This window comes from Lepidochelys olivacea (genome assembly GCF_965140295.1).
Source record: "Lepidochelys olivacea isolate rLepOli2 genome assembly, chromosome: 6".
NCBI lineage: Eukaryota > Metazoa > Chordata > Testudines > Cheloniidae > Lepidochelys > Lepidochelys olivacea.
The window spans coordinates 63,587,517-63,601,716 of NC_140416.1; the positions used below are offsets into that span (position 1 = coordinate 63,587,517).

At 41.9% G+C, this 14,200-nt stretch overlaps 1 protein-coding gene across 2 annotated transcripts in view; it reads left to right on the plus strand.

The window, feature by feature from the left end:
• RGS6 (regulator of G protein signaling 6) overlaps nucleotides 1–14,200 on the plus strand; it is a 505,053-nt gene that overhangs the window by 383,651 nt on the left and 107,202 nt on the right. For both annotated transcript variants that reach the window (XM_084632586.1, XM_084632587.1), the window contains exons 4-6: nucleotides 7,748–7,798; nucleotides 9,015–9,121; nucleotides 13,186–13,237. In XM_084632586.1, the coding sequence (XP_084488712.1) occupies nucleotides 7,748–7,798; nucleotides 9,015–9,121; nucleotides 13,186–13,237 (210 nt within the window). The remainder of the gene's footprint in view (nucleotides 1–7,747; nucleotides 7,799–9,014; nucleotides 9,122–13,185; nucleotides 13,238–14,200) is intronic.

Here is a 14,200-nt window from a genome sequence, read left to right on the forward strand (position 1 = left end):
TGTCCATCAATTTCCCTTTCTGTAAAAAGGACTAAATAATTCTTTTCTACCTCACAGTGGATGTGCAAGAATTAGTTAATACATGTTGAAGGTTTTCAAGATGAAGAGCATTATATAAATTCTTTTGATCACTTTCATAACAAGCTCTTTATGGGAAGTTTCAGATACATTTATTGTACTTGAAAACGACAAAATTTGCATAATAAGAATTTCCCTACCCTTTGCCTCTCAGAGCTTTTCACCTACAAATCAATTCAAGCAGAAGGGGATTATAACTTGCATTTCCCAAATCACATTGCTGAGGACAGGAGCGTTGCCAGGAAATATGGGAGGTTATAAGCCATGATAATTTTTTTATCTTTAAAGCAGCTGGGTTTTTTCCAGCCCCAGTGTTTCTGAACTCATAAGAACCAGTAAAACATTCATAGTCCCCTCAGATTAATCTTGATTGAACACAGCTTCTTTTTTTACAGACTTTGATTAGGTTTTGATTTTTCAAAATTTCTTGCACCGCTTTTAGCAAAGTGTAAGAGTAATAAAAGTTGATGGCAGAGTGTTTCATTTTACAGAAACACATTATCAGTACTGTTTCAATTTTGTAAGTTTAGTTCATAGAACAGTATTTCTTCTTTGACTTTAATAAGCTGACAGTTAAGCTGTATACTTTGCATTCTCCAGCTTTAATTTGGCCTATCAACATTGGGGGCTTTTTTGGTTTGTTTTTTTTTCCAAAGTCTCCTCCTGTCTAGTTCTTGTGCTCACCATCCTTTTGCAGATCATATACTTGGCTGCTGAGGATTGCCTGTCAGGTTGTGAATGAGCAGGATATCAACTGATGATTTATGATTATATGAATCTATCGAGAAGGTTTTATAAAATAAGCCATGAGAGCAATGACATTAGATTCCCCCAGTGTTGATATAGTACTTTGGTAATCTAGCTATCCAGCTGTTTTATTATTTTTGTAGTACTTTTGTAATACAATGCTATCTACACTGTAAGCTCTTTGGGGACAGGGACGGCCTATTCACTAGGTATAATCCTTTGTTATTTTTCATAGTACTATGATCACTGCTTAACCCCTGATCCTGCAATTTATTGCAGATAGGCAAACTTCTATATCTGTGTGGATCCCCATGGAGGTGAGGGGGGGGGGGATCTGAGCAGGCACAGCAGTCTGCCATCATGCTATGAATTGTAGACTTGGGGGCTTAAATTGTAAACTGTTACATAGACTGTAAGCTCTTCGGAGCAGGGACTGTCCTTTCATTCTGTATGTATACAGTACTAGCACAATAGGACCTCTAGGTGCTGCCATAATACTAAATAATGCACAGGCAAGACTTAAAGGGCACATAATGTAAAGAAAATCCTAATTGCTAAAAATTCCATGCTGCTATTGCTGTGATGAGGCTCCATGCTGACACTGAGTAGTGCAATTATCAGTGCTAATGAGGAGCGTTAATTATCACACTTTCAGACAGAAGTGCTGGGGCTTTTCAAGCTTACTCTAGTAAGTATTTACATGATTTTTTGCAGGCAAATGCTATAAACTGTTTCCCTATATTGTGACACAGTGTGAAGAAGAGTCAAAGAGATATCACTTTTCCATCACAAAAGTTGGAGCACTACAGAAAATATGTACTACGCCCAAGATTCTGAACTCCCTACCCAGGCAAAACTTCCACTGAGGGGGTTGCCAAAGAAAAGCTCTAGGACTGAGCTCTGAGGAAATAAACCATGCTGGGAGATTCCATAGTAAACAGTTTTGTCCTTCAGCAAGGGTGGTTTTATTTGTTTGTTTTCTAACATGACCTGGTTAGGGTTGCCAGCCCTCCAGGATTGTCCTGGAGTCTCCAGGAATTAAAGATTCAGTCATATGATGAAATCGCCAGGAATTTGTCCAACCAAAGTTGACAGCTGTACATCTTGAAGTGAAGGCATGAAAATTAACCCCATCATTCCCAGATGCACCATGGAGGCAAATGCTCCCCTCAGATACACATTGGTGCAATTCCATTTATCATTTATTGATGTCATTATTAGCAGAGTATGGAATAATCTGCATAGTTAAGTGTGCAAAAGTGTTTATATTGTAAAAGGTCATTTTGGATATTTATGACTTTTTCAGTCTTTCTGCTGTGAAATAAATTTGATAGGTTTAGTGTTAGTTGGGGAGAAATGTTTTGAAAAATGTGTGCCAAAACGGCTCAGTGGTTCTCAAGAATGAAATGAGAGAGGGAAAACTACACTTTTGCTGTTGTTGGAGAAAGGGAAAAAAAGAGAGACAGAACTGACTTTTGTAAACAGCTTTAGTACATCTGTGATAGATGGGAGAAATGGAAATTGGTGGGGAGATCGTCACAGATCTGCCTTGTGGTGCTCTGAAGACAGTTGTGACTGGTCAAAGTTATGAGCGTTTGAACATGTATTTAGCCTGTGCACACTGAATTTTGTAATGAATTTTGTCTCTCAGTGGTTGCCAATGGTCAATAGGTTCTGCTCGTATGCATAACTTAGGAAAATTTGTAGGCAGTGCTGCATCTTTCTCTACAATTAGTGAATAAGTACTGTGGGTCATGGGGCATATAGAAGATTGTGGGACTCCAAAGGATTTCTGTCATCTTCTGTATGGTATAGAAAGTTGTGTGTGGAAAGAGGCAAAGGCTTCTGGTTCATTGCTTGCTTATTTAGTGCCTGTCCAGAGCATTCCACTGCAGTCTAGCAAACATGAATGTTCCTCCAGATGAACAGGTAGGAATTTATTTTATGCTAATTTATTTAGTTTCTTCATTTTTCATTTGAAAAAACCCCACATTTTTGAAAATTCCATTAAAACACACTTGAAATATGCTAAGGTTTTAAAGTTAAGCACTCATCAAGGAGGAAAGAATAAAGTTAAGAGTGGCCGTGGAACGTTACTTGTGCCCTCAATGCATTATAATCTAGTCTTTTATTACCTGATCATATAGAATTTTTCTTCAAGAACCTGTCTCATTCAGTGCATATGTTGGACAAAGAATGAGGCAGAACTGTATGGCAAACTGATCTGGAATTGTTGTTGTATGGTATGTAATGAAGGAAGTAGGGGTACATTGCACCACTGTCTCATTCACTCCTGAAGTGGCAAATTTCAGTCCTCCATTCTTAATGCTGCAGCTGGGTAGTTTGAGGTCTCATACTTCCAATCACTGCAGAGGCTGGGCATTGAGCCACCGTACACGGCTGCTACTCTGAAACCCATCACCGATGCTTAGTGGCTTGCCCCAGACCATTATTCAGGTTTTTGAGTAACTCAGAAAAAGAAAAACTGAACCTTTTAATAGCCTGTCTCCTGCTCTGTCTCCATTTCTGCATTTCCTTTAAAGCTTCAGAACTAATTTGAGCCTCTGGGTTCTTTGTTCTTCAGAGAATTAATTTTCTATTCTCTCCAATTGTATTTGTATTTCCTACAAATAAAGTAGTTTTCCTCTCCCTAGGGACCCAGGCCTAGAAATATATGCAGTGGCATATACAGGTGTGGTGGGATTTTGAAAATGTACTCTGACAGGTTAGGAATACACCCAGTCCACTGATTAGTAAACAAACCCCTCAAGTTTTCTGCTATATGCAGGTATTGTTTCATATTCTCTGTGTATATATAAAGTCTGCTGCAGTTTCCACGGTATGCATCCGATGAAGTGAGCTGTAGCTCACGAAAGCTTATGCTCAAATAAATTGGTTAGTCTCTAAGGTGCCACAAGTACTCCTTTTCTTTTTGCGAATACAGACTAACACGGCTGTTACTCTGAAACCTGCTATATGCAGCGAGTCATTGGGGTTTTTAGGTACTGCTAGGGGCGGTTACTTATTTTTGCTTGTTCCTTTTTCCATTCCAGTGCAGGGAGAGGGAGATAGGTGAATCCCATCATGGCTTCATTTAGCTCCCTCCAAATGGCACTCCCAAAATAGGACTGACTCTTCTACAAGAGGAGGATCGGGCTAGGTAGGGTAGAAAAGGTGCTAAGTATAGCTGTGGTGATTCAGTTCCTTAAATGCATCCCAGCTGGGGCCATGCCACTTAAACATTCCTTTGTATTTTATCTTTTCATGGCTGGCTTGCTATTTGTCATGCTGACAGGCACTGGCCTTCTGGAAACACTAGGTACCTTTTATGAGACCGCTAAGGCCAAAAGTAAAGGAGGAAATGGCAGGAAATATAAAGTTATTATTCTGTCTCTAAACCAGATTTGTAGATGAATGGATATAGTTATACTTTATGTTCAGATAGATTCAGTCTTAGTGTTGTTATGTAACTTCACCTACAGTTGCTTCAAATAACAGCCTAAAGCAATAGTGTCCTTCTATATAAGGGGGAAATAGATGTCCCCAGACTGTTAACTATCCTTGAAGTGGGTATATTGTCACAGAGGAATGTATGTGTATAGATTATAGTGGGGGGAATGGTAGAAACTCCTTCATTTTGAGTCACCGACACTTTCCATTATAAAAACATTTCCAATTATTTTTAAAAATATCTTTAATACCTCCGCAGTTTGTAGTAGGAACTCGAAACTCGGCAGGATCAAGTAGCCCAGCCAAAGTATTCTATTAAATTGCAGGTTTCAGAGTAGTTAGTTAGTCTGTATCTGCAAAAAGAAAAGGAGTACTTTTGGCACCTTAGAGACTAACATATTTATTTGAGCATAAGCTTTCGTAAGCTACAGCTCACTTCATCGGATGCATGCAGTGGAAAATACAATGGGGAGATTTTATATACACAGAGAACATGAAACCATGGGTGTTACCATACACACTGTAACAAGACTGATCAGGTAAGGTGAGCTATTAGGAAAGCAGGGAAGAAAAGGAGAATATGGACCATAGAAAACAGCTAGAAGAGACCTTCTTTGGTAAAGTGAATTGTTTGAGAACTTTTAGCATGGTCCCTAGGAGACCATGAGATTCTGAGAGGAATTTAATTATGGATGAATGGCTTTAAAAGAATTTGTATCATGGACATGAAGAAGAGGGGATTTGTTAAATAGAACTTGTTCCCCCTACTCTGACTTTTATAGATAAATGCAAACTTGATAATTTGAGAGATGGATTAACTAGTATTTTGTAGATGGCTGAGATTGGGCTGTAGTGGTACAGCCTATGGCAGAGGTAGATCTGAAGCCAAGGTAAGCCTATAAGTTGAAAGTGGCTTTGGGGATGAAGTGTTTTCATTGTGATTGAATAATAATTAGTGACATGGATATTAAAGTGACAGTAATTAACAGGGGAAAGAAAGGCTTGTTGTTGTCCTGAGGTTGAATAATTGGTCTTGGCAGATAAATAATGGTTCAGCAAACTCAGCAGAAAGATAATCTGCCTGCCTCAGGAAAGCTGGAGAATGGCCATAAAACCCTCCAATCTCTTGGCAACAGTCAGAAATTACACTCTTTTTTTTTTTTAAACCAACCCAGATTAAGATCCATGATTTCAAGTGATGGTTTTGGATTTATTTTTGGGCTATGCTTTCAGATCCTTCATATACTGTGTGGTATCAGAGGGCTGACAAAATAACAATATATTCTTGCGTGGCTGCTCACCATTCCGTCAGTAAAGTTGAAATAGAAGTTTTCGGATTAACAGAAGCTGTAAACCAGTAATTTATAAGAATCACAATAAAATGGCAAAAAAATTAAACAGCACAAGTAAACTTTCCACACTATTATAATTTTTCAGGGTGGATCAATGAAAATGGGGTTGAGAAAAAAGAATAAGAGTTTCAAAATGATCCCTTTTTGGAAGTTTTTCATGGGATTGTCATACCTTTTTGCAGACAAAACAAACTCTGGGATCTGTGCTTGCTTCCACATGCTGCTCCTTATGAGCTGATCAATACAATATTGATTATGTATTGGGGGGGGTTCATTTGTGTCATGATTTTTAACTTTCTCCATAATTAAAAAATGCATTAAGCCGAACATACTGTCTTTAGCAGTAGCAATGTAACATGTCTAATCAGGGCAAAAATGGAGTCAGAGGGAAAATGAGTCCTGTAGCCAATACCCCCATATTGGCTGCTGATATAGGAACTGAGTGAATGGACTGTGGAGTAATATATAGCAGGAACCAATTATTATTTCCTCTCCATCTAGAATTTTAAATTAGAGATGGGCCTGAACCGAACCTTATTTCTAAACACCTCTGAACTTTGGGGAAGTTTAAAAGCAGAGCCAAACTTTATCGCTCATACTAATCTCTATTTAAAATCTCAACTTCTGTACAGAAATCTCCAACCTAGTTTAGATCAGTTCATCAACACAATTCTGTTTTTAAACCTTTTCTCACATATTCCAGCTCTCTTTGTCTTTTCACACTTGTTTTGGCTAAGTCTGGTTTAAGTGGGTGCAGTGTCATCCAAGTCAGACTGGCACTTTCATACATCAACCCTGAGTTTGCCCTTCAATCTCCAAAGTACTGACTAATCTCCCTGTCCTTATCTTTCATTCCTCTGGCATATTAGAATGTTGTGAATCATTTCTGTGATCCTTAATCTGACCTCACAAGATGTGCTCCATGCAAGGGATAATTCCTCTGGCTGGGTTGAGGCAGAGTGAACCCTACGGTAATTAGTTGTTGTGGGTATAGCACTCTGAGCGCATAGAGCATGGTATAATGCCACGGTATTATTGCGAGCACTGAAAACCTGCACATGGGTGTAAACCTTTCTAATTAAACTGAATGTGCGTTGAAGAAGTCTTGCCGTTGTGTCAATATCCAGAATGATGTGGAATCAGTGCATTGTATTGGAAGGGGGGATTTCCCAAGTTTGGCTCCAGTATGGACTTGCTAAATTGCCACTGACTTGCTGTGTGACTTTGGACAACTCACACTGGTTGTGTTTTACAAAGCTGGCGAGGGGATTTGGATGCCTACTCGAGACATGGCCTACATCATGGTTAGCAGCTCAGTACATGGTTTAAAGAAGGTGGCAACATTTTGTATCCCATCATGTAACATTTTACTGATCAGTAATAGGATCTGCCTGTGAACAGTGACCCATTTTCTGCTCCCATGTGTTTCATGCAGACAGCAGAGTGGCCATGTGCATGTAGGGAATCAATTCTAAAGGTCTTACACCTCTTACAAGAGAACTGCATTTGTTGTACCTGACTAGAGCTGAAAAGCCCAGACCCAGTCTCTCCTCCCTAGTCTCCACAAACCTCCAGTGATATCACTAGCAAACAACACATTCAAAGAGAACTCCCCCCACCCCGCCCCTCCCGGCACACATTGTCTCACTTCTTTCCCCAAGACATGAGCTTAGTTCACATCAGTCACATGTCATTTCCCCACCCCCTGGTCTTTGACTAGCTGCTCTGTTCTACTGCTCTAGCCTAGGAATCACCTCTGACAGTTATGGGTGAAAGTGTTAGCAATGAGCAATGAGGTCTTTTCTTTCTTTGAGATATAATAGCGGCTTTCACAAGCCTAACTCCTTGTGCGGAGAGTAGATTCTGTGGCATTCACATGCTGTGTAATTTAAACTAAATCAAGATGTCCATCATATGAGACACCTGTGCAGGTTTATAACTCTAAATAAAGAAATGTGTAATAGTGTCACACAGGTAAAGAGATTCTTCAAGCCTGCAGTGGGAATAGGAAAGGAAATGCCATTGACCTGAATTTCTGTATCTTTTCTTCTTGTTTAAACATGGTGTGTCTTCACAAACATTTGCGGTCTTACATGTGTAGTGCATTTCTGTCTTTGCAGGTACTGACATTGTGCAGTGGCTCATGAAGAACCTCAGCATTGAGGACCCAGGTAATATGACTGTTGAAACTGAACAACCTACCAGTAGTGTGTGTGTGTGTGTAGCATTAGATACTAGTTACCTGTCTGCCACTGAGTCTTGTGCTGATAAAGCAATGAGGTTGTATTCATCAGGAGAGAAGTGGGAAGGAAAGGGATATGAATCATATTTACGGTCCCTCAGCAGATCAATGAATTGTAGAACCTTGTCTGGCTAACTCTAGAATCCTGTACAATGCTTTCAAGCCATTTGTTAGCCATTTACCTAGGTGAGAAGGCCTGTTTTGTTCTAAGACTGCCCTGACGGTACACCTAAGGGCAGATCCTCAACATGTGTAAACTTGCGTAACTCTGAAGTCAATGAAATGTTGACAGTTTACATCCGCTGGGGAGCTATCCCCCATGTGCAGCCTCCATGAGAGGGAACTGAAGTTGCCACATGTGCTGCCAAAAGTTGCAAAACAGCATCCCTCTGCCTCAGTGCACTTCCCTCCAAGTAAAGCCCTTTGCTCCCTTTCTATAATTTGTTGCCATATTAATAAAGATGCTGTTAGCAGTATAGCATCTGTTTGTATAATATAGAGAAATGATGGGATTCACTGTTGGAATGGGTTTCTCGTTAATGGCAATGTACAATGGGCTTTGAATTGAATTTCACAATGTAGAGAAGTGTGACACCCTGTAATGGGGACATTAAAGTCATCAGGTTAACATTTTCAGTAGAGTTGTACCAATACTGTAAGGTTGGTTTTCACTTCTGTATAATTTTATTGGGGAACTGAGGGGTACACCAAATCTGACTGTGAGCCACCATCAGATCTGCTGAGAGCAATGGATTCTCCAGTGCAGCAGTTCTGAAAAGTTAGTAACCTGAGGACCCCCATTTTGATTTAAAATTTTGCTGCGGACCCCCAAGACCCCTTCTCAGCCCCAGGCCCCACCCCCCTACCTTTTCCTACCCCTGCTCCACCCCTGCCCCTCCTCTTCCCTGCCTCTTTCTGTCCCCTCCCTCTCCTGCCCCCATCTCCGCTCCTGTCCCTCCCTCCCAGTGCCTCCTGCACGCTGGGGGAACAGCTGTATGGAAGAGGCACTGGGGGTGCGGGGAGGAGTTGATCAGCAGGGCCCATGGACCCCCTGGAGTACCCTTGCAGATCCCATTTTGAGAAACGCTGCCCTAGTGTACATCTGTCTGACAGATTTCTACTTTTTCTTTCTTTCCCTCTCACAGTAGAAGCAATACATATGGGAAGTCTTATAGCAGCACAGGGCTATATCTTTCCAATCTCAGACCATGTTCTTACCCTGAAAGATGATGGGACCTTCTATCGTTTTCAGGTAGGTGAGCCCTCTGCTTCCTACATTGTTGCTTCTATATTTACTGTCCCTCCACACTGAAATGTTTACCTGTACACTGAGTGCTGTTGAAGTTCATACAACACAAAGATCCCTATGCTTATTGAGGTCATTTGGACACAGCCATGAAGTATCAGTGAAATCCCTTTAAGAAAGTTTGTTCTACAGTCCCAAAGTATGTAAATCTGATGCCTCTGAATCAAAACCCCAAACCTTGAAGTAAGTCATTTTCAGAATCTGAACCTGGCCCTGAATTTGGTTGCTAGTTTTCTTTGTGTAATGGGCTGGAGCAACCCCCAGATCTGAACACATGCAAACACTGAAGAGTTAGAAGTCTGCATCCAGATTTTGCGTCTCAGTTCCATGCTCAGTTTTATATTAGGTCAGTTGGATCATCTTTCTATTAAAGCATAGGTCTGGAAGTCAGGAGATCAGGGTTCCATTTCTGGCTCTGCCACAGAGTCTCTGTGACCTTGGGAAAAAATCACTTAAATGCTCCATGTCTCAGTTTCCCCATGTTGACTCTGTTCCTAGATGTGTCATGTTTAACTGCAGGACCTAGGTTTTTTTTATACATTCTTCCTGAAATCTGCTGATCCAAGCCTTCCCTGTTAATTCACTGATTGGGCTCCAGAAGCTCCTTTTCTATAACAGATTGTCCATTATTGAAAATGACCAGGAAAGAACAAAACGGGAGCTCGTTGTGTAACGTTTCAAATTGAATTTGTTTCCACCTTTCGTATGGTCCATAGTAACACTAATAATACCTGAAAACCTAGCTTTTCTATAGCTCTTTTCATCCTTAGAGTTCAAAGCACTTTGCAAACATTTTTTGATTATCCCCATTTTACAGAAGGGAAGCTGAGGCTAAGGGCGGTGAAGTGACTTGCCCCAGGTCAGCCCGCAGGCCCACATCAGAGCTGGGAACAGGGCTCTTTCCACTAGGCCACTTATCTTTCTGTCCTCTCTCTTTTGCCTTCTCCATCATCTAACTCCTCCCTTCCTCCTGTGTTGCCCTTTGTTTAGCTTTTATTGAAAAGGCTTTCATCTCTGCCTCTGCTGCTGCCACCACTAGCTCCCGCTGCCTTACTGCTGCGTGTTGTTTTCACTTAAGAAGCAGAAGTGTAGGTTAATTACCAAATAGTCATTAACTCACCTCTACAGTTGTACTTTCCCACTGGGCCTCATTAAAAGACCTGTCAAGAAAGGATCATTAACAGGATGTCCTCTCCAGCTGTCAAAAACTCCTATCCACCCTGTCAGCCAGGGTCCAACATCAGTGTCATGTTTAACTCCCTTTCCCCATTTTCATCCCACATATGCCCTGTCACCAGATCATGTTGCTTTTTCCATACAGTGTCTTTTGCTCTAGAACAGTGGTCACCAACCGGTAGATCGCGATCAACTGGTCAGTCCTGGAGCCTCTGCCTGCCGATCGCGCTCTCCAGCCACTAAAAGTCTGGCAATGCAGCAGGGCTAAGGCAGGCTCCCTGCCTGCCCTGGCCATGCGCTGCTCCTGGAAGCGGCCAGCACGACCCTGAGATCCTGGAGGGGGTGCAGGGGTCTCTGTGCTGCTCCTGCCTGCAAGCACCATCCCCACAGCTCCCATTTGCTGTGAATGGGGAACTATGGCCAGTGGGAGCTGCGGGAGCGGTGCCTACAGAGAGGGGCAGCATGTGGAGCAATGTGCTCACCCCCCAGGGGCTGCAGGGTCGTGCTGGCCGCTTCCGGGAGCAGCTTGTGGCCAGGGCAGGCAGGGAGCCTGCCTTAGCCTTCCTGCGCTGCCGACCAGGAGCAGCCCAAGGTAAGTGCCACCCAGGAGCCCGCACCTCTCCCAAACCCAAACCCCCAGCCCTGAGCCCCCTCCCAGAGCCAGCACCCCATGTCCCCTCCTGCACCCCGAACCCTCTCCCACACCCCAACCCCCAGCCCTGAGCCTCCTCCTAGAGTCAGCACCCCATGCTCCCTCGAGCCCTGAGCCCCCACCTGGAGCCAGCACCCCGTATCCTCTCCTGCACCCCAACACTCTCTGCCCCAGCCCAGAGCCCCCTGCTGCACCCAAACTCCCTCCCACAGTTTGCACCCATCACCCACTCCTTCATCCCAACCCGCTGCCCCAGGCTCAGCCCAGAGCCCCCTCCCACACTCCAAACCCCTCGGCCCCAGCCCTGGGCCCACACCCGTTCCCGCACCCAAACCCACTGCCCCAGCCTGGTGAAAGTGAGTGAGAGTGGGGGAGAGTGAGCAACGGAGGGAGGGTGGATGGAGTGAGTGAGGTGGGGCCTTGGGGAAGAAGCGGGGCCCCAGGGAAGGGGTGGGGTAGATCCTGGGTTGCACTAAAATTCAAAAAGTGATCTCGTGCATAAAAAGTTTGGAGACCACTGCTCTAGAACCTTGTCTACCCATTGGTCATCTCTCAGTGCCCTGCCACATATTTTGACTCAGCCATTCTACACAAAAATATTCTGCTAGAATCACCTTCCTACTCCACTAATCTGAATATATCAGCCTCTTGTCTTCGCATGGAATGTGTTAGGGTAGGTGTGACCGGAGGGCTAGAGGAGCCACACTGAGGCTACTCAATTAGGGTGAACTGCAGAGAATGGGGTAGACAATCCCCAAAGCTGGTGGATATTCCAATACTTAGATTTACCAAGCCAGCACAAAACAGCTTCTATAATAGCTTCTTGGTAACCAGTAAGGTAACAACACAGTTCCCTTAAAGCAACCCAGCGTCAGGCCTCCACCCAAGTCAGCTATGATGAGGATTACTGAAAATCTTATTCATTGTATAAGAAAGTTCTACCAATCCCAAGGGATCGGACCCATTATCTCCCAGGTTAATGAATATTTCAGATCTTACCCTAATACATGCTTACAGCCAATTCTTATGTACTAAACTAAAAATTATCAAAAAAGAAAAGAGAGACAGAATGTTGGTTAAAAGATCAGTATAGATATAGACATGAGTACAGTTCTGAGATCAAATTCATAGTAGAGATGGTGAGCTTTGTAATTGCAAAGAGTTCTTTCAGAATTAGTCCGTAGGTTATAGTCCAGTGGAGATCTCAGTCTTAGGACTTAAGCTTCCCCTGCATGAAGCATCAAGCAGATCTGAGATAAAAAGGATCAGGACCCAATACATTTTTATACAATTCCAGGCCTTCTTTTGACAGCTCAGAGTCCTTAGGCAAACAATAGGCAATCAGGGAGACTTCGAAGTAGACCTATTTCCTAAGGATCACCAGTAATTAGCTACATGGATTAACGTATGGCAATTGCCTGTTCTTCCACCATTCGCAGGTGATTTGCTATACATTTCAAAGAGAGATGAATACAGTGATATTGCTATGTTTACAGTTCATTTAAATGTTAAGATGTCCTTTTGATCTCTGAATTAACAGAATACGGCATAGACAGGGACTGTTTGACTACATTGTTAACCTCTAACAAGATATGAGTGCACAACTACAATTAGTATCACCGCTAATTTCTAACAATATAGGTTTGCATTTCAAAGTTCTAGCCTTTCTACCATGGAATGGCCCTAATTACCATTCACATACTTTTCTAACATGTCTCTAAAGGTTGGATCTGGGTCATTTATTCTGCAGGATGTTTATCCTTTTCTGGCAATGCATCATACTTCGTATAAGATTCGTTGTAATTATATAACAGTGGTAGCAACAATGATTTGCATGGTCATATTTTAATCAGATAATGTCACAGTAGGATTTGGACTAAATATTTTTGACACTTCCATGTGCTCATGAACAGTTCCTTTCACTGCTCCTTGGCACAAAGATCTGTCTTCTTAAATGCATGCAAAGGGCTATGCCCACCTTTGGCACTTATAATAATAGTGCACTGTAACTCTCGTAGCTACAGAGGAGTTGCTCTTTCATTCACATTAAAACTGCAGTGTAACTATCATGTAGTTTGGACTTTTGGCTGTCAGGGGTTTCAGAATATTTATAATTATCAGGTGCATTAAGGTTTGTTGTTGCTTAAATTAAATTGTTAAAATATGATGTGCTGTTTTTCAGGCCCCATACTTTTGGCCTTCAAACTGCTGGGAACCAGAAAATACAGACTATGGTGAGAATAAAATATTCTAGTTTTTAGAAGTTCCCGTTGAAAGTGTCAGAAGTAACACTATTGCCCTGTAGAAATTATTTATTAGTGGTCTACAACATTTCATGCTCTGAATTTCCTCTTCAACTCCAGATAAGGGCCGTATCACATGCCATCCTTACATTCGGTGAAATCCCAGCTCCATTGAATGCAATGGGAATTTGCCATTGACTTCAGTGGAGCCAGGATTTCACCCATCAAGTAGCACCTTTCTTCTCAAATAGTCCTATTGATTTTAACAGGACTACTTGGGGTGTAAGATGATAGTCAATGTGAAGGTATAAGTATCTCCCTCGTAAAATTAGTAGGATCTAGTAGCATAAAGATTGCTTCTGTGGTGGAATACTCTCTGATCTGTAGCTGAATTTGAACTGTTAGTCAATAAGCATTAATCCTGTTTGGGCACTGAACTGGCTGCTCAATAAACAGTTATCTAACCAACAATAACATATCATTAGCGGTGTCAAACAAAAATTAAGCTTTTCTGATACATGGTATTAAAAACATGAAAAGGGGAAATATGTTTAAATTACCAGATGATAACTGCTGACAGAAGAATAACAACATTGGTTTATGAGCTAATAAACCACAGTACACTATATTAAACGTCTGAGTGGCTGAGGATAGGAATAATGCATAAAGAAAATACAGCAGTGTTGTTGTCTTTAGCTGTCTCTGTGCATTGTAGTTCTACAAGAGAAAGCAATACAGTTCTCATATCTATATGATAAAATCAGTTATTCCATCCCACTGTGGCATTGGCAGAGGAAGTGAATACATCTGTGTTCTCATAAAACAAAGGCTTCTGGAACTGTTTCTTTAAAAGATCTCTCAGTAACTAAGGCCAATTTATAACCAAAAAAAAGTTCTCCCTCCCTCTGGCAACAATCATTCATCATTGTGGATTTTGGAAATAATATTTGGTTG